The sequence below is a fragment of the Halichoerus grypus genome, chromosome 13, assembly GCF_964656455.1.
Source record: "Halichoerus grypus chromosome 13, mHalGry1.hap1.1, whole genome shotgun sequence".
In the NCBI taxonomy this organism is placed as follows: domain Eukaryota; kingdom Metazoa; phylum Chordata; class Mammalia; order Carnivora; family Phocidae; genus Halichoerus; species Halichoerus grypus.
This window is the reverse complement of record NC_135724.1, coordinates 78,137,159-78,158,219: the sequence shown is the minus strand read 5'-3', so window position 1 is coordinate 78,158,219 and position 21,061 is coordinate 78,137,159. Positions and strand designations below refer to the sequence as shown.

The 21,061-nt window shown below is 41.9% G+C and overlaps 1 protein-coding gene across 1 annotated transcript in view; it reads left to right on the top strand.

Moving 5' to 3' along the window:
• The first annotated feature begins 8,328 nt into the window (after positions 1 to 8,328).
• Positions 8,329 to 21,061, top strand: part of SVOP (SV2 related protein) — a 67,961-nt gene continuing 55,228 nt past the window's right edge. Inside the window, exon 1 of the mRNA XM_036085927.2 lies at positions 8,329 to 8,571. Coding sequence (XP_035941820.1) covers positions 8,537 to 8,571 — 35 coding nt within the window. The 5' untranslated portion in view covers positions 8,329 to 8,536. The remainder of the gene's footprint in view (positions 8,572 to 21,061) is intronic.

Here is a 21,061-nt window from a genome sequence, read left to right as displayed (position 1 = left end):
GGTAAGAATAAAGATATTTATTGCAGTCTTGTTGCTAATATTAAAAGATTGGAAGATACCCAGCAAAATTATGGTAACCCATGCAGCAGAGTACTGTGTAGTGTGAAAATAATGAACCAGCTCTTTGTGGACTGACAAGGAAGATTCTAAGATTCTAAGAGTCTAAGACATTGAGAGAAAACAGTAAGTTGTAGGACAATGAAATGGAATGCTGTTATTTGTGGGAGAGAATAAAAATTAAGAGTTTATAAATATAGAGAGAATCAAGAAACCAGGAGCACTGTTTGCCTCTTGTAAGGAAACTATGTTACTGAGAACAGGGAAAGACATCCTTTTGTCCTTTGTGAATTTTGTACCATGTGCATGCATTATTTATTAAAAAAATAATTAAAAATTTAAAACTTGAAAAACATAGGGGAGGCAGTATCAAAACTGACATCCCTTTTGGTCAGGAATGTTCATTAGAAGCTTGTGAAAAGTGAAAAAAGCAAGCCTCCATAGGATAAATATGATTTCAAATTTATAAAAAGATATTTATGTATAGGTGTCCTAGCATCGACTAGAAGGATATATTCCCAAAGTGGTAACTCTGGTTATCTCTTTGTTGTATATAGTAATAATTTTTATCTTCTTCTGAATGCTTTTGCATGTTATCTGAATTTCTAAATGATCATTTATTTCTTTTACAATTAGAAAAATAATTTTTAAAAAATATTTTATTTATTTGCTTGAGAGAGAGAGCAGAGGGGGAGGGAGAAGCAGACCCCTGCTGAGCATGGAGCCTGATACAGGGCTCGATCCCAGGACCGTGGGTCATGACCTGAGCTGAAGACAGATGTTTAACCGACTGAGACACCCAGGCACCCCTAGAAAACCAATTTTTAAGAGAAGATTATATGTATGATTTTTTTCTTTCTGTAAGCAATAGTTCTGGATTATTGCAACCTTTGTAACTCATATCCTGGTTGATGTCCAGTCTCCAGAGGAATCCTAAAAGTCAGCTTTTAAGCTCCTCTTACCTCAGATCCTGACAATATTGAGCCCACATTTAACCCTTTCTAGGTAGCTCTTTAATGTAAGTCCTTTATAAAAATAATTTGCAATAAGCAATTACAGTAATCATTACCTAATTTATATGACTGATCAGTTCATACATTGTGTATATTCACTTTCTTAAACTAGCAAGCCCCTATAGGCTTTTTAGAACTTGGATATGGTTAATTGTGTATACTTCCTCCTATTTGATGTTAATTTATGTCTTGTCAAACAGTGACTGGATTTCTTTCTTTGTTTTTCCCCAGTAAGAATTGCATTCAAAGTCACCCACTCCTATTCAAACAGTAGTCCTATAAGATCTTAGCACATTGCTTTAAGAAACTGCCAAATAGTTTTCCAAAGTGTTTGTATCTGCCCCCCCGCCCCCCAGTTTCTGGCACAAGGCTCCTGAAACCTTTGTGATTTCCTAAGTGTTAAGAGCACTAGGAGCATCTTTCATTCTATTGAGGTGACTCTGAGTGGGCTCTGGATGGCTCTGAATGGGAGCTGGTCACCAGAAAGAGCAAGCCATGATTAGAAGGTGAGAATTTTCAGCTCTACCTTCCATCCTCCAGAAAGGGGAGAGGGATTAGAAACGGGTTAATAATTGATCATGCCTATATGAGGAGGCCTCCATAAAATCCCAATAGTACGGGTTTGGAGAACTTCCAGGTTGGCAAATGCACCCCAACTCCATGGGGACAGAAGCTCCAGCATTTTGAGACCCTCCCAGTCCTCAACCCTATGTATTTATTCATCTGGCTGTTCATCTATATCCTTTATCATATCCTTTAATAAACTGATGAATGTAAGGAATTGTTTCCCCAAGCTCTGTGAGCCACTCTAGCAAATTAATTGAACCTGAGGTGGGGGTCATGGGAACCTCCAATCTGTAGCCAAATTGGACAGAAGTTGTGGGTAACCTAATTGCAATTGTTATCTGTAGTGAGGTAGAAGCACTCTTATGGGATTGAGCCCTTAACCTGTAGGATCTGACAGTATCTCCAGGTAAATTGTGTCAGGGTTGAGTTAAATTATAAGACATCCAGCTGGTGTTACAGACAATTGCTTGGTGTGGGAAATCATGGTATGAGAAATCTGTTGGCAGAAGTGTAGTGAATGTGGTAGTAGTTTGAAAAGTAAAAGAGAAACACAGGAAGGAGAGCTGGGTTTTTCCCTACTCAGGAAAACTGGGCAGGTTTTTCCTATACACAGGTATGAAGAGCTAAAGGAAAGAGTGAGAACAATGTCTCACCAAATAGAGGATGTTAATAAAGAGATAGAAACTATAAAAAGAAATCAAGTAGAAATTCTGGACTTGAATAACTGAAATGAAAAACTCACTAGAGGGACTCCACAACAGATTTGAGCAGGCAGAAGAAAGAATCAATGAACACAAAAATAGATCAATTGAGATTATCCATTTTAGGAGCAGAAAGAAAAATAAATAAAGAACACTGATCAGAGGTTTAGAGACCTGTGGAACACCATCAAGCATATAACACATGCACAATGGGAATCCCAGAAAAGAGGAGAAAGAAAGGGACAGAAAGAATATTTGAAAAAATAGTGGCTAAAAACTTCCAAAATTTGATAGGAAACAATAAGCTACACATCCAAGAAGCTCAGTGAACTCCAGGATAAATTCAAAGAGATTCACACCTAGACTCATAAATAAGCAGTCAAAAGACAAAGAGAATTTTGAAAGCAGAGAGGTGATTCTCACGCAAAAGGGATCTCAATACGATTAACAACTGATTTCTCATCAGAAACGATAGGGTACAGAAGGCAGTAGGATGATATATATTCAGTGTTCTAAAAGAAAAAAGAACTGTCAATCAAGAATCCTATATCTGGCAAAACAACTCTTCAAAAATGAAGGAGAAATTGAGACTTCCCAGATAAACAAACACCGAGATTTGTTTCTAGCAGTCTTGCCCTGCAAGAAATACTAAAGGGAATTTTTCAGACTAACATAACTTTAGAACCTGGGTGGCTCAGTCATTAAGTGTCTGCCTTCAGCTCGGGTCATGATCCCAGGGTCCTGGGATCGAGCCCCGCATTGGGCTCCCTGCTCAGAGGGAAGCCTGCTTCTCCCTCTCCCACTCCCCCTGCTTGTGTTCCCTCTCTCACTGTGTCTCTCTCTGTCAAATAAATAAATAAATAAAATCTTTAAAAATATATATAAAACATGGAAAATGTGGTTTTTGTTTGTAACTAATTTTGTCTTTATTTACAATGCATAAAGATACAATTTATAACCAAAACAACTTAAAAGGTGGGAGAAATGAAGATACACAGGAACAAAGTTTTTGTAGAATAATGAGATTAAGTTGGTATTAATCCAAACTAGATTGTTATAAATTGAGATGTTAGTGGTAATCCTCAGAGCAACCACTAAGAAAATAACTAAAAATATATATATTAAAAGAAATGACAAGGGAATTAAAATGGTACACTAAAAAATATGTTTATCACAAAACAAGACAGTGATGGAGGAACTGAGGAACAAAACAGACATAAAACATAATTTGTTTTCTACATGATCCATGATTACATTAAATTTAAATGGATTAAATTCTCTAAAATCCAGAGATTGGCAGAAAGGATAAGACAACATGATCCAACTACATGCTGTCTACAAGAGATTTTTCATTTTAGATTCAAAGACACAAATAGGTTGAAAGTGAAAGGATGGAAAAAGTCTTACCATACAAACAGTAACCAAAAGAGAATGAGGTGACTATGCAAATAGGAGACAAAATAGGTTTTAAGACCAAAAAAAATGTTACTAGAGACAAAGAAAGACATTTTATGATGATAAAAACATCAATTCATCAAGAAGATATAACAACTGTGAGCATGCATGCACTTAACAACACAACCCCAAAATACATGAAGTAAAAGAATACAGAATTTAAGGGGAAAATAGACAATTCAAGAATAACAGTTGGAGATTTCAATACCCCACTTTCAATAATGGATAGAACAACCAGACAGAAGATCAGCAAAGAAAGAGAACTTTGATCAACACAATAAACCAACTAGATCCAATAGACATCTACAGAACATTTCCCACAACAGTAGCAGAATACACTTTCTTCTCAAGTGCACATGGAGCATTCTCCAAGATAGACCATACAGTAGGCCATAAAACAAGTCTCAGTGAATTTAAAAAGACTGCAACCATACAAAGTATGCTCTTCAACCACAATGCAATGAAATTAGAAATCAGTAATGGAAGGAAATTTGGGAAACCAATAAATACATGGAAATTAGACAACACATTTCTAAATAATAAATAGGTAAACAAAGAATTGACAAGGGAAATTAGGAAACACTTTGAATGAAAGAAATTGAAAATACAAGTCACAAGACTGCAAAGAAAAGACCTATCTCTTCTTCAGTGTTGACTCAGATATCTTGAACTGCTTCTGCTTGATAATCTCTTCCCTAGGTCTGGATAGGTGTTCTGGCCTCTGATTCACATTTACCTCTTGCTTATTTTATGTTCCTCTGGAAATACAATGTCTGAGAGATCATGGTTTTATTAGGAGAGCTTTAGAGTTTGTCTTTTGAGCCAGCTGCCCCAAAATACAGGAAGAAAAAGAGGGCAGAATTGAAGGGGAAAATAGGTTCTCTTTGCCCCCTTCAGGCCTCTCTCATTGTAGATTAGAGACCTTGTGTTTCATAGACGAATGAGACATATGGCCAAGGGAGTCTTTGAAGTTATACACCTCTATATTTTTTAATGTAGCCAAGCCTCCCCTTTCTACTGGCTCCTGGGTAAAGTCAGTAGGTAATTAACAGCTCCCAGCATAATGCCAGGGACCTGGGAATGACTCCAGGTGGAAATGCCATCCTACCAGCATGGCTAGCAGAACAGGGATCTACCACCAAAGCCTTATTTGTCCCTTTTGGTTTTTTATCCTATTTCAGTTCCAAAGGGGGGAAAAAAAAAAGACAAATCTCTTTATGAATTTAAATCCACAGGCTTCCTTTTAAAAAAATTAAGTGCCATTTTTATAACTAGTGGACTATTGTCTTAATAATAATAGGATTCAGATCACAGTTGATAGGAGAATTACTTGTTCATAGCACATAATTGTATATTCAGTATTTCAGGCCACGGGGTGGTTTTTCAGTCTTTATTCCAGCCCCTATAGATTTTGTTTTAAGAATCTGAGAGGAGAGATCATGATGCATTACTCTGATGTGAAATAAAACCCATCTGGCTTTTGGCATGCCCCCATTTCCCGGACAGATGGATAATGTGGTTAGCTGGAAGTTACTGCCTTTATGATATTCATATCTGCTCAAGGATGTCTCAAAGATCAGAGGTATAAACAAACATGGGTCGTATTTTTCTTGGCTGATAATCTCATCCAGACATAACTTTAGAACAGGCGTTCTCAGTAGGGTCCCCAGACCAACAGAATCAGTATCATTTGGGAACTTGTTAGAAATGGAAACTCTCAAACCTCACCCCAGACCTGCTGAATTAGAAACTCTGGGGGTGGTGCACGACCATCTGCATGCTAACAAGCCCTCTGGGGGATGCTCACTCACACTCAAAGCGGAAACCACTGCTTTAGAAAAATGTAACCATGTTTCTAAGAAAGAAGAGAAAACATTAATTCTTTAGGATTTTTCAAATACCTATTATGTACTGAGTACTGTTCTCCCAGTTTTCAGGGGTACCTCAAAAGTCTCCAGAGGGCAGTGAGGGAAGCTTAATGTGTGAAGCTTGCTGTAGCTTTGATAATGCCGGGCACGCTGCTTGCAGACACCACTTCCTAGTGGCCAGACAGAAAGGCAGACCCAGTGGAGGAACACTGCTTCCCTCTTCCCCAAGAAGCTGATAACCCTGTTATGTGAAATCTCTCTATTTAAATGTTGAAAAAATTGGAAGTCAAATTTTATTACTTATTATTAAAAATTATTAAAAGTCATTATTTAAAAAAAAAGAACAGCTCTATTGAAGTATAATTACATAACACACAATCCACTCTTTTTGCTTGTTTGTTTTGGGTTTTTTTTAAAGATTTTATTTATTTATTTATTTGAGGCGGGGGATGGAGAGAAAGAGATCATGAGCAGGGGGAGGAGCAGAGGGAAAGGGAGGGAGAGAATCTCAAGCAGACTCAGTGCTGAGCCCGGAGCCTCACACAGGGCTCCATCTCACAACTATGAGATCATGACCTGAGCCAAAATCAAGAGTCGGACGTTCAACTGACTGAGCCACCCAGGCGTCCCTAATTCACTCTTTTTAAGTGTATAATTTGATGATCACTTGATGAACTTTTGGGTGATTCCACTTTTTGATATTATAAATAACAATGCTATGAACATTGTGTACAAGTTTTGTGCACACTGTGTTTTCATTTCTTTTGGGTATATACCTACAAGTTTTATTGCTGGGTCCTGAGGTAACTCTGTTTAAACTTTTGAGAAACTACTCAATGTTTTCTATAGCAGCTGCACCATTTTACATTCCCAGCAACTGTGTATGAGGGGAATGTCCAGTCCACATCTTCACCAACACTAGTTATGGTCTGTCTTTTTAATTCTAGCCATTCCAGTGGGTATGAAGTGATATCTCATTGTTTTGATTTGCGTTTCCCTAATAACTAATGATGTTAAGCATTTTTTTCAAGTGCTTATTGGCTAGTCACACATTTTTAAAAAAAGATTTATTGATTTACTTGAGAGAAAGAGAGAGAGAGCTTGTGTGAGAGTGAGGGGAGGGGCAGAGAGAAAGGGAGAGAATCTCACTCCCTGCTGAGTGCAAAGCCCTATGTGGGGCTGGATCTCACTACCTTGAGATCAGGACCTGAGCCGAAATCAAGAGTCGGACACTAAACTGACTGAGCCACCCAGGCGCCCCAGCTAGTCACACATCTTCTTTGCAGAAATATCTATTCATACTATTTGTCTGTTTTTAAATTACATTGCCTTTTTATTATTGAGTTGTAAGAGTGCTTTATATTGTTTGAAGTAAGTCTCTTATCAGGTATATAATTTGCAAGTATTTTCTCCCATGCCTTGGGTTGTCTTTTCACTTTCTTGATGGCGTCCTTTGAGGCAGAAAAGCTTTTCACTTTGGTCCAGTCCAATGTATTTAATTTTTTTCTTTTGTCGCTTGTGCTTTTGATGTCGTGTCTAAGAAACCGCTGCCTAACTCAAGGTCATGAGGATCTACTCCTATGCTTTCTTCTAAGAGTGTCATGATTTTGAATCTTTACACTTAAAAGTATTCTTGTTAACCCTTCAGGCTACTCAAAACACATCTCTCTGTGGATCTGGCTTGTGGTTGTCGAGTAACCAACTGTCAAGGCTTGCCTGGGACTCAGGTCTTCCCAGGACTTGGAACTTCCAGTGCTAAAAGTCGAGGTCCTGGGCAAACCAGGACAAGTTGGACACACTACCAATGGACCTCCAACTTGCCAGCTCTAATAGAAATCATTACCCTTGCTCTCCATGGCTTACAATAGATACCAAATCCCTACTGACCTGGAATGAAAGTTCAGTTTGTTTTCAGTTTAACAAGCATGTATTGAGTGTACACAATGCAAAGCCCTGGGGTTAAGTTTAGTGAGGGATATTAAATTCCAATTTCAGTGTCCATAAATAAAGTTTTATTGTTCTAGGCCCTTGGGGTACATCAGCAAACCTTTATGGAGCTTAAGTTCTAAAGAGGGCAGACAATGTAGCTGGAGGAGGATGAGGAAACCATAGATTGGGAGGATTTTGAAGGCAGGGATTTGGTTTTATTAATCTTTGATTCCCCAGTGTCAGGGCTGTAGAAATCACTCAAAAATGCTTGTTTCCTGAATGAATGAATAAATGAATGAATGAGTGATCTTTGAGCTTCTCATACTTCACATTTTTTTTTCTTGATCCATTTCACTAGACAGCTCCATGATGACAATGACACGTCTAACTTGTCTCGCATATACCTGGCGCCTATTACAGTGCCTGGCATACAGTAGGTGCTCAATAAACAGTATTTTCATGCATGCTTCTTTGAATTTTTCATTCCCTTCATTTGCTATACCAGCCTGGGTTTCAAGAATATTACACCGATAACAACACTAATGAATCCCTACAAATAAACATTTAGAGAGGGGTTGTCAACCAAAGAGTGCTCATTGGTACCTCGACAGCCATTTCACAGGCTGTTGTGCCCTATAGGCACCCAGTAAAACATCGCCAACCACAGAGAGCCTGTAAATTCCTCTAACCAGAAGGGCTCTCCCCGCCCCCTCTCCCCGCGCAGCTCGCTCTGCCCTCCGCCTCCTCCTCTCCGCCCACTCTCCTGGCGGCCGCGGCTTTGTCTCGTGGGCTGGTCCCCGGCGGCTCCCTCCCCTGAACAGCTGCCGCCAAGGGAGGAAGCGGCGCGGGAGCTGTCCAGCACCCTGGTGCTGAAACCCCGACCGCTCGTCATCCACCAACACCATGTAAGGGCCATGAAAAGGGCTCGTCCTGGCGCAGCGCGGACATGGAGGAGGACTTGTTCCAGCTAAGGCAGCTGCCGTGAGTATCATGGGGGCGAGGGAGAGGCAGACAGGCTTTCCTTTAAAAAATGAAAACCGGCAGGGGGGCATCTCTGCATGGCTTCTTGAATGTAAAAGGAACTGTTGGAGAGGAAAGAATTAGGCCCCAAGGAGACAAGCCATTTTCCTATTCCATAGTCCAGCCTCTATATCTCTGACTCAGTTCTATTTTTCAGATCCGTCAGAATCTTATGGGGAGCTAGGGGTGTTATGTTTTCCCTTTTAATTGCTCGCAATCCTAAAGGGATTTGAGGTCTGTGTTTTAAGAAAGCATTAGCTGCTGTTTTGAAAATGTGGACTGAATTGATGAGTCCATGCAATGACATTGGTTTTTCCCAGCCTTTTCTCCTATGCTGTGAAATTCCTAATTTTTCTGCAAGGTCTTTTGGAAGGGAATGGTACTGCTGTTGCAAAGTGGTTTCTAAAAAGCCGGAATACCTTCCTAGAGGGGAGGCTTAGGCAAAGTCTTGTTGTTTATGAAGTGTGTGAATGAGAGGGCTGAAACCTCTTGCCTTCTCCTGAATGAAAGGATTTTGTAACAGCTACCTAGAGTGAGACTCTGTCGAAGGCTATCCTTGAGAACATCAGGAATACAAAGCTAGAGGATGGGAATTTTTAAGGGACATCAAATTTACTCTGAGAATCTTGGAGAAATACAACCAAGCAACAGAAAGGACAGGGGCCTTGTGGAGGGGCTTACCAATTTCTTCTACTACAAGCCACTGGTGATTGTTAAGCAAATCCCAAGACTATGGGATGGGGCATTAATGGAGATTTTTGTTTTAATTTTTAGAAGCACTAGCCATTTGGATGGTAAAGGTAGACACTGTTTGGATTTGTTGTAAAGGATACATCATTGTTAGTGTATGTGTATTTTCTTGACTTAAAATTTTTTTTTTCCTCTGTAAGCCACGGAGAAATTCTCCCAAGTGACTTTTAGTGTGACTGATACAGCTCTCTGAGGCTCTGAATACTGAAGGGTATTGTTAATGTTTACTTCTCAATCGGTGTAAAATTAATTTTCATTTAAAAATTTTAATTAAATTTTACTTTTAAGTTTTTATTAATTGGTCTACAAATAGCATATCTTATGTAATCAGCATTATTTCACAAATGCCAAAGGATGTTCAGTTATAATATCCAGAGGTCGATGTATGAATATATAAAAATATACATATGTGACTGTAAGTCTCTTGAGGGAAACACCACTTTTGTTGAAAATAAATATCATGTTAAAAAAAAACAACCTATTATCTCAAAATAAAAAAATAATTCAGAAATTGAAATATGAAATCTGGTACTCAGAATAAGAATACAATACATATTGGAACGGCAGTTTATTGAGATAAATTTTCAAATAATGTCAGAGCATGTGAACTTTGCAGATTACTTAGAGATTCATTTATATTTAATCTATTCAAGTATAGACATGACACTATTGTGACAATTCCTTCCTTAATTAAAAAGAAGGTAAAAATGATGAGGTTTTTATTTATTTAAATTTAAAAATTAATTTAGTTTTTTATACACATGTTAATATAATGTACTAATATAATCTATACATAGGGTAAATAAAGTTCGAAAAGAAGTACAAGAATAAAAGGTAGTCTCTCTCTTCCCAAACCGCAGGTTAAGTTTCTTGGTTATTCTTTCTGATACTTTAACACATAAATACATGTAATATCTATTAGCAAGGCCAAATTGTGTCTGGCTAAGAGCATTAGCTCTTAAGTAAGACAGGCTTGAATTCAGATCTTGGCTTTGCCACTTTCCGATTATTTGACTTTGAGCAAGTGACTTAACCTTTCTGAGATTGAGCTTCCCTCACCATAAAATGGGGCTCACAATAGTCCTTGATTCACAGAGTTACTGTAACGATCAGGTGAGATAATGTGTGCTGAATGCCTAGTAGACACAAAGCACTCAACATATATTAACTAATATTATTATTACATCTCAAAAAATCATTTATAAAAATGTATAGAGACTCCCTATGCTGGAATCTTCAAAATCGTAATCTGCAATTTGAATGAAGTCAGAATTAGCCCTGAAACGTGTTGACTTCTATTTATAAAAAAGGAGTGAAGTAAAAGGAACAGCTACATGAATCTGAGTGGGTTACAAATCACGACTTAGAGGTTTTTTAAACCACACCCTGTGTATATTGTGTACAGATTGCAGGCAACAGATTTCCTGAGAGCAATATGGTTTTTTTAAAAAATCAGAATTCCCTGTAGAGGGTTGGCAAGAGTGGACTTTGGAACAGACTTAGTCCTGTGGGAAGCCAAGTGTTAATATATTATAAGCCACTAAGTAGTTTACAAGGTTCAGGGAGGGGAAAAGGGGATGAGGGTGCCTAAGGAAACAGTCCCTCCTTACACTTGAGCTCCTTCACACAGCTCTAGGATGGTTCATTTTAGGCCCCAAACAACCTCTGCCTTTCACCTGCTGTCCATTTAGGCACAGTACCATGTACAGGAGATTCTGGAGGCTAAGGTTTTGTTTTTTTTTTAAGATTTTATTTATTTATCTGACAGAGAGAGACACAGCAAGAGAAGAAACACAAGCAGGGGGAGTAGGAGAGGGAGAAGCAGGCTTTCCGCAGAGCAGGGAGCCCGATGCGGGGCTCGATCCCAGGACCCTGGGATCATGACCTGAGCCGAAGGCAGACGCTTAATGACTGAGCTGTCCAGGCGCCCCTGGAGTCTAAGATTTTGTATCTAGTTCTGCCTTATTGTATGACCTTGTGCAAGTCAGACTTCTCTAGGTCTCTCCTTTGTAGGATGATTTTTTGAAAGCAACTTTTGCAGACTACATTGGTTGATTGGTTGATTGATTGATTCATTTTATTCATTCAGGCACCATCCTAGATACAAGGGATTCTACAACTGAGTAAGATAGACATGGTCCTTGCTCTCAAGGAAGTCACAGTCTGGAGCTGCAATGTCCAATATGGTCGTCACTAGCCATATGTGGTTATTTAAATTTAAACTTAAATTATGTAATTTGGATATGAAATCATTTCTATAGTATAATATACAATATAAAATGTAACTTATAAATAAATATGTGAAATTTGAAAAATCATTTTCTCGATTACACTAACCACATTTTGAGTGCTCAATAGCTACATGTGGTTAGTGGCTACCATATTGGACAGCACAGGTCTAAAACATTTCCATAACTGCAGAAAATTCTATTGGACAGCACTGGACTGGTGCTGAGAGAGGCAGACATTGAACACATATCATTGCCCAATAATTATGAGAATTGTTTTAAGGGCTGTAAAGGAAAAGTGCAGGGTGCAGTGAGACTAGTTCTAGATGGGGTGGTGGGGAGGATCAGTGAAGGTTTCCTTGAGGAAGTGACATTGCAGTTGAGCCCCCAGAGATGTATAGGAGTCATCCAAGGAAAGAGATAGGCTGAGGAGTATTATGGACAAAGGGAACTGTGTAGACAAAAGCACTGAAGTAGGAAAAAAGTGTTGCATCTCAGAATCAGGCCAGTGGAGGGAACATAGAGGAAACTAGTGGCTCAAGGGAGGCTGCAGAGGATGGTGGGGACCAGGTCATACAGGGCCCTGTAGCCTGTAACAATGAGTTAGAACTTTATCCTGTGTTTGCCCAATCTACTTTCTTTCTCCCTCCTTTCTTACAAACTTTGTCGTCAAGATTAAACTTAAATCTATTACCTCAAGGAATCTCCCACTGACTTCTCCTGGGCTTAATCAACAGCAGGGGTAAAAGTGTGGGCTCTGAGGCAGGCAGACCTGGGTTCAAACATCTGGGTGGCTTTGGGCTAGTGACTTCACCTCCCAAAGGCTGAGTGTTCCTCCATAAAGTCAAGATAATGGCAGTATCTGCATGGCAGGGCTGTTGTGAAGATCAGGATAGTCATCACTGGGAAGTTCTTAGCACAGTACCTGGCTCCAAGTAAGGGCTCAATGAATAGTGCTGGTGTTATTTGTCTTCCTCCACTCTAGATTTGTTTCCCTTAACCTCCAACATCACCTAGAAGCCATGGCCTCCTTTTCAGAACACTAAGAAAATGTTCATTATCACTCACTTCACAGGCAAGAAAAAAGCAGAGAGTTATTTCAATAGCCTAGGGATCCTCAAGGTCAACCCACCAAAACCTTTTAAAACCTCAAGCTCAAAGCTGCTCACACCCCATCATTTCAAACACATGCCAGCCAGCCTCATCTCTAGGGGATATGTGTTTTAGTGACTTAAGGGGAACAATCTTAGGTTTTGGGGAGGATCATCCCAGGGTCTGCTGGTCTAGAGAGTAGCTTTACAGCCCCAATCAAACTCTTCTCTGGCTGTCTAAAAGATTTATGCAGATCTGTATGTGAATCACTGTGTGATCTTAGGCAATGTATTTACTGTCCTGAGACTTAAGCGGTGCCTGGGCCAGCTTTAAAGGCATTTTCAACTTTATGATTCTAAGCTCTCTACATGGGTGTGCCTGGTACCATCCTGGTTTATGGAAATTATTCTGTTGTAATTATTAATTATATCTCTTTTACTCTGTAGTACATGGTTTCTCAATTTTGACACTCTTCACATTTTAGACAAGATAATACTTTGTGGTGGGGGGCCTGTGCTATGCATTATAGGATGTTTAGCAGCATCCCTGGCCTCTACCCACTAGATGCCATATCCATCCCCCCAAGTTGTGACAATCAAAAATGTCTCCAGATATTGCCAATGTCCCCTAGGAGACAAAAATCACGCCCCATTGAGAACCACAACTCTAAAGTATTTTAGTATAGGCAATGAATTATTCAGTCTCTCTATTTCTAGAGCATCTTTGGGTCTCTCTTTCAACCTCATTTCTCTGACCTTAGTCATGTCAGGACCCTAGTACATGTTCTTCCAGCAACTTGTGCACATCCCTCCATCCTCAGTATCCCTTTGGTAAAAGATTGTAAAGTCCATGAGGACAAGAGCTCAGTCTCACACACAGAAGGTCGTCACGGCATGCTTATTGAATGAATGAATGAGTTACAAAGACAAACTACCTGGAAAGTTGTTGCACAGACCTCTCCCCCCCACCCCCCCTCCACTGAAGCCATGGCACAGAATAATCAAGTGCAGGGGCCTTTCTACTCAAGCAGACCCAGATTCAAATCCTGCCTTTCCTGCTAAATTGGAAGGTAATCTTTTCTTCTCCAGGCCTCAGTCTCAAGTGCTTAGTGGAGGTACCAGCACATGGTAAGGGCTTAATAAAAGTTAACTCTATTTATTTGTGACTGTTACTTTTTGTCCAGAATATAAACTAGCGGTCCACTACCCAGGGAACAAGATCAATGCAGGTCGATGGGGTTGGCAGGAAAATAGAAACAAACAAAATCCACAGAAAACTAAAATTTCCTTTAATTATGGACTTCTAGACATTCAGGAATGAAAGGGACCTTAAAAGCCATTGTATCCAAACCCTCAGACCTTATCTCCCCAATCCAGGGCAGGAGGGCATCAAGGGATGGCTTTCAAACTTCTGTGGCCACCATCAATGGCTCATTAAAATTCAGATCCCTGGGCTCTACTCTGCGGAGATGCACCAGTGTTAGGTCAGGAGAATGACCCAGGAATTGGCATTTTAATCAGTTCTCTAGGGGTGTTCTTGGCCTCAGAGAAGCATCAGCTAATTGGTTGAGACCACAGGCTGTGGTCACTTAGGCCAGTGACTGTAGTACCCTATCTACTCTCTAGGGAGCCTGGGCCAATTGGTGTAATACCTCTGAGCTTCTATTTACTTGTCTATAAATTGGGGATTTTAATAACACCTTCCTCCCAGGGTTGTTGAAGAGATTATATAAGATAGTAAGTATATATAGCATGTAGGCATACCGAAGTGCTACATGTTAAATATCATCACCCCTGGGTCCACTCAGATGGATACCCAACTCTCCTAGACCATCTTTCATGAAGGTGAACTCACTGCCTTCAAAAGGAGCCTTTTTCATCTCTGGACTTCTCTGCCTAAGAAGGCTCCCCAGACTGTTGAAATCTGCTCCCCTCTTCTCCATACCCAGAAGCTCAAGCTCTGGTTTCGGGGTCCAAGTTGAACAAGCACCATCTTTCACATGCCCAGACCTCAAATATTTGAAGACAGAGGTCCAGCCCCTGAAAAGGGGCTTCCCAAATCACAGAGATCAGGGAGTGCCCAGGTCTTGTCTTGAAGGAAATAAAAAGCAAGTCCTATTTTAAGGGATCTTGGCAATTTCCACTGCTCTGGGTCCACAGCATCTAATCCCATTTGCCAATAGGTCTCAGATTCCAAAGAAGCCCCTGTGTGACATAGCTGAGCCCTTGGGACAAAATGGAGGTGTGCTGTCGTCAGCATTGCCGACTGAGTTCCCCAAACAAGCGGGCACTTGTTATGCCTTGCAGATGGATATCCCAGGAAAGATGTCTTCCTCTACTGATTGGGGGGTGGTGGGGAGGGAGGACAAATGACAAGAGCTTCAGCTCCCCTCCATCCTTCCCCCACTGTAGTCCCCCTACCAAGACGCCATCACCTCTCACACTGCTGACCGCACCGCCTCCTCCCTGGTCTCCCCACTTCCTTTCTTGCCATCCTTCTGTGTTAAGCATGCCTTTCATTTTCTACAGTCTAGAGTTTTGACATCTTGGGGCTTTGCTGACCCTGGAGGAATTGTCCCTCCCCAAGTTAACTAGCAATGATTCACCTGCCAGTGTTCGTGCACAAAGTAACCAATCCAGAGTCAATCTCCACCTGTTCTCATCACCCCCAGGGCCAAGTACCAGACAGCCCCTGTGCCCCAGAACCCGCTGACATTATTCAAACTGGCCAGTCCCCAGCCTGCTTACCCTGCCTCTCCTTTTCTTTCCTGTGTAAGCCAGGATAAGGGCTCTTGCCCACCTTTTCCCCTCCACTCCCTCTGCCTTTTTACCAACTCAGGTGCTTCCCCCTATGGCACCTGAGCTGTGCCAGGCTCCTCTTACAATCTGGGAGTATTACAGGGTATTTTCCCCCCAGCAGTCGTCTCTTGATCTGCTGGCCTTGCTATACCTAAATAATAATAAAATCATATTTTAAAACACTCTTCACAATCTGTTCCTCCTCTTGTGGAAACATGTGCCTAATGAGTTCTTCTCAAGCTCAACTCTAATCATCTTCCACCCTCTCTTGCCTGCTTGAAAGCTTTCAGTGGTGGCCCCTCAGTCTCAGCAGAACATGGAAAATCCTCACTGTGGTGTCCAGAGTTCTGCGTGATCTGGCCCGTCTCTCCAACCTCCACACCTTGGTCCTGCCTCCGGGCCTTTGCACCAGCCATTCTCCCTGCTCTCCCCCTCCCCCCACCATCTGTGCACCACGTTCCTTGCCCTCTTGATCTCAGCCTCCTTAGGGAGGTCTACTCTGACTCCTCCTTCCTCCAATTGTTCTTTATCTTGACACCCCTTTTGTTTCCCTCTCAAGATCGATGCATGTGCAAATCTATTACAGTTTCTTTGTTTATCATCTCTCCAAATAGAGCACCAGCCCCATAAGGGCAAGGACCACATCTATTATTTTTGTCCCCTTTGGTATCTATCCCAGCACTCAGCGCACGGTCAGCACTCACTCGGTAAACACTGAAATACTGAAGGATTGTGTCAGGCTTGGCGAGACACTCCCTCTATATTGACTCCTTTCGTCTCCATGGCAACCCTGTGAGGTGGGCATTACCGTCTCCATCCAATCAGGGAGGAAACGAAGACTCAGAGAATTTAAGTAACCTACCCGGGGTCACACAGCAACGGAGGGGCATGACAAGGGATCCAAACCCAGGTCAGTCTGTTTGCCAGAGTTGGACTCTCTTCCCCCTGGGGCAGACCACCTCTCTTCATGACAGGACACTAAATGCCACCCTGTGAAAATCAGTTAGGAGTAAGCTTCCTTTTTGGTTTGGTAGATTCATCAAGTCAGAGGATCAAAGTCCAGAAGCTCAGATGAAAAGAGAAGAAACTTCCTTATCTGAAATACCCTAATCGAGTCTCAGACCCTAATTTAAGGTACTGGAGCGAAATTACATGATGGTACAAACAAGACCTTTAAGTTGACAGCCATCTCCTCGAGCCCTTCTCTTCTTTAAATAGCAAAATTATGTGAAATAAATGTTCTCTGCTATTTTGGTAAATTACATGCTGTATATACACAACAAATGCCAAGAAATTGTGAGCCAACCTGTTTCAGAGCCCCCATACACTTAACGTATGTCACTGCGATTTTTCTTTCGTATCACATTTCCTGCCCCACCCCACCCCCGCCCCCTTGGGAAATCTCGGCTCTGATGGTTGATAAATACTTTTAGGAACGAGACCAATTCAAAATGTAGTCTGGCCATTTTTCTGAGTGTAATTTAGTGTCAAAGGTCTCTCTGTACATCTGTCTTAAAACAAGTTTTCCTAAATAAAGGTGCCTTGGCTTCTAGTGGTGTGCCTGTTCACACGAATGTGAACAGATCCTGGTCTACAACTGCAGGGAGGTAAGCCACTTTCTCAGAGTCACATTTCACAAAGGTCCGTATACTCCGAGCTCAAGCAGAAAGGTGATTTGAGCGGGGCCAGGTCAAAGGAAGCGCAATGCCCACGATTTTCCCCTTAACCTTCATAGCAGTCCTGCAATCCCATTGTCATTCCCATTCCACAGATGAAAGCATCCGTAACATGCTTAGCAGATGCCACATGATCGACAAGAGCTCTGTAAATAGTTGCTATTGTTATTTGTACAGATTGCTAAAGTAATAGATGTGCAGGTTAAAAATTGCAAACATTGCAGAAAGGTCTAAAATGAAAAGTAAAAAAAATTTCCTTCCCATGCAAAAAGTCCCCATTACAATCCTTCTCTCCAGAAGCAACCAGTCTGGTTTCTTAGGGATCCTTCCAGAACACCTAGGACTGTAGAAACACAAATACTTCACAGCTGTGCTTCTCAGACTTGAACACGCACACAAATTGTCTGGGGACCTGGTTAAAATGCAGATGCTGACTCAGTAGGTCTGGGTCAGGGCCTGGGACTCTGAATTTCTAACAAACGGGTAGGGGGTGCTGGGGCTCCTGGCTCAAGACCACACTTAAAGCTCAGTAACAGAGGACCTAGATCACGGGACCATTTTCTAGTGTATTTAATAATAAACCCCAGAGCACCTGAGTGGCTCAGTCGGTTAAGCGTCCGACTCTTGATTTCAGCTCAGGTCATGATCTTAGGGTCATGAGACCGAGCCCCAAGTCAGACTCTGTGCTGGGCGTGGAGCCTGCTTAAGATTCTCTCTCTCCTTCTCCCTTGGCCCCTCCCCCCACCCCTGCTCCCACTCTCTCTCTAAAAAAATAAAATAATAAGCCCCAACAATCTTTTCCTGTTGACTCTTACAGATCAACTCTTGTGTATGTGTGTGTGTGTGTTTATTGTGGTAAAATATACATAAGATAAAATTTACCATTTCGACAATTTTAAGCATAGTTAGCAGTGTTAAGTACGTTCACACTGTTGTGCAGCCATCACCACCATCCATCTCCAGAACTTTTCATCTTCCCCAACTGAAACTGTCCTCATTAAGCACTAACTCCCCCTTTCTCGAGCCCCTTGGTAATTGCTATTCTACTTTCTGTCCCTGTGAATTTGACTGTTTTAGGCCCCCTCACATAGGTGGACTCACACAATATTTGTCTTTTCAGGTCAGACTTATTTCATTTAGCAGAATATCTTCAAAGTTCATCACATTGTGGCATGTGTGAGGATCTCCTCTTTTTTCAAGGCTGCTTAATATTCCATTGTATGTACACACCACACTTTATCCATTCATCCATCGATCGATGGACACTTGTACCGTTGTGATATTGTGATACGGATCAACAAACAAAAATTTTTTTTCCACCTTTTCCTAAGTGGCTGTGCCATAATCTACGCAATCACTCCTCTCCTGATGATTGTTTCTGGTTGTGCTGCAAACAGCACCAGAAGGGACTATAGCAGAGCGGTTGGGAGTGGGGACTCTGCAGTCAGGTGGCTTTGCCAACTTCTGGCTTAGACACTTGCTGTGTGACCTTAGGCGAGCTCCCGGCCTCTCTGGGCGTGACTGTCCTCATCTGTAAAACGGGGTTAGTGACAGCGAGGATGACATGAGGGAATCAATGGCGAGCACAAACATGGCACTTGACACGTGGCAGGCTAACGACGCGTACCAGTCGTTGTTTGCATGGTAAGTCATTGCCTACTCGTGTCTGTCCCTGCAATGAACTGCCAACAGCACAATTCTGAGTGGGAGCACAGAGCACTTAAAATTTTTAAAGCTATCACAAAGTACCTTCGCCAAAGTCGCAGCGGTCCCTTTTCCGCCACGGAAACGAGGTGTGGAACTCCAGACAGTCCTTGAGGAGAGGGTGTGATGCAAGCAGGATTCAGGGAAGATTATCAGGCTGCAGAGTCATTTCCTTCCGTGAGGTTCCCCTCAGAGTCAAGGGTGATCCATTGACCTTCCCTTCATCCCTGAAAGTGAGGTGATAATGCACATAAATGTCCATGTCCCTCCCTCATCTGATACTTCTCTATATTTCCATCTCCCATGAATACCTTCGGGGCTGTTTATATTTCTGATTGGGGGGTTTCTTCTTGGGGACAGGGAGTCCCACTTATTTGCAATTCTTTCCCATTTACTCAGTGGACTGCAGAGTGGAAATGTCACCCCCACCCCCAGCTAGCCTTTCGTGCAGTTTGTTATTTGTAGCAGTTCTCACAATGTGCAAGATAGATATGTAGTGATACACACACACCCCTTTTTAAATGCCCGCCCCCCTCCCCAGCAGACTATGAACACCACAGGAAGGAGCCTAAGTCTGTTTGGCTCACCTTTGAAATCCCAGCATTACCTTTGGACTTGCTACAAGGCAGGTGCTCAATAAAATATTTGTTGAATAAATGAACCAATGGATTCTAGTAACATTGGTGGCTGTATTAAGGGTTGAGGATTTTTTTTTGGATGGTGACATACACGTAACATAAATTTATCATTTTAGTCATTTATAAGTGTACAATTCTGTTGCAATAAATATATTCACTGTTGTGCAACCAGCACTACCATCCATCTCCAGGACTGTTTCATCTTCTCAAACTGAAACTCTAACCCCATTAAACACTAACTGTCTATTCCTCCTTCCCCAGCCCCTGGCAATTGCTATTCTACTTTGTCTCTATGAAATTGACTACTCTGAGTGTCTCCAATGCAGAATCATACAGTATTTGTCATTCTGTGACTGGCATATTTCACTTAGCGTGACGTTTTCAAGGTCCACCCCTGTTGTAGCACCCATCGGTCCTTCCTTCCTGTAGTATTCCATTGTGTGGATGGACCACATTTTGGTTATCCATCCATTCAGCTACTGATAACCCCCTGGATTGCTCCCACCTTTGGGGCTATCATGAATAATGCTGCAGTGCACATGGGTGTACATTCACAATGGTGTGTGACCGTCACCTCTATCTGGTTCCAGAGAATTTTCATCACCCCAGAAGGAAGCCCTGTATCATTAGGGAGTCACTCCCCATCCCCCCTCCCCCAGCCCCTGGCAACCACTAATCTGCTTCCTGTCTCATCTCTGTGCATTTGCCTGTTCTGGATACTTCACTAAATGGAATCCTACAACATGCGACCTTTTGTGTCTGGCTTCTTTCACTCAGCATAACATTTCAAGACCCCTCCCTGTTGTAGCAGGTGTCAGCGGTTTCAGGACTTCTATGCAGTGGCGTGCTATGGTCTACTCGTACTAGCTCTAAGAGCAGATTGATTGTTAAATGTTCAGAAATTTTTGGAGCCTGTTATTTAACCATTGACAGGTTGAAATGGGTCACATATACACCCTGGATATTGTCATATGCTACACACCCTTATGGTTTGGGGGGTTTTATTTGACATTCCGTTTATAGGCATACCACTGGCTTGAGAATACGCCTATGCTCTCCATCAGCAGGCCCCCTAAAGCTACCTCCAATAAATACATACTCAGAATAAAACCGTGTTCTTGCTGACAAAGGCTGCTTAAGTGAAGCCCCAGACCCCAACTGCTAACCAGATTTCTGGGCCTAGGGCAGTCTGTCTCCTGGACTTTGCTCCCAGGTGACACCTGTCTCCTGGCTCTCAGGGACACTCCAGCTCCAGGTGGCAGGGACATTTGTCTGAGTCTGTATCTCAGGGGTTCTGGGCCTGTCGGATGAGGCAGGCACCCACCTCAGCCAACAGAGCAGGGGTTCCGTTCCTCAGCACAACTGCTTCATGATCGGCATGGGGCAGGAAGACAGCAGAATCATTCGTCTGGCTCAGATGCACTAAATCAGTCCCCAGATCAGCAACAGCAGCACCACCTGGGAACGTGTCAGAAATGCAAAATCTCAGTTCCCGGCTAAGACCTTCTGAATCAGACCCTCTGGGAGTGGGGCCCAGCCACCGGTATTGTGACCAGCCTTGTGGG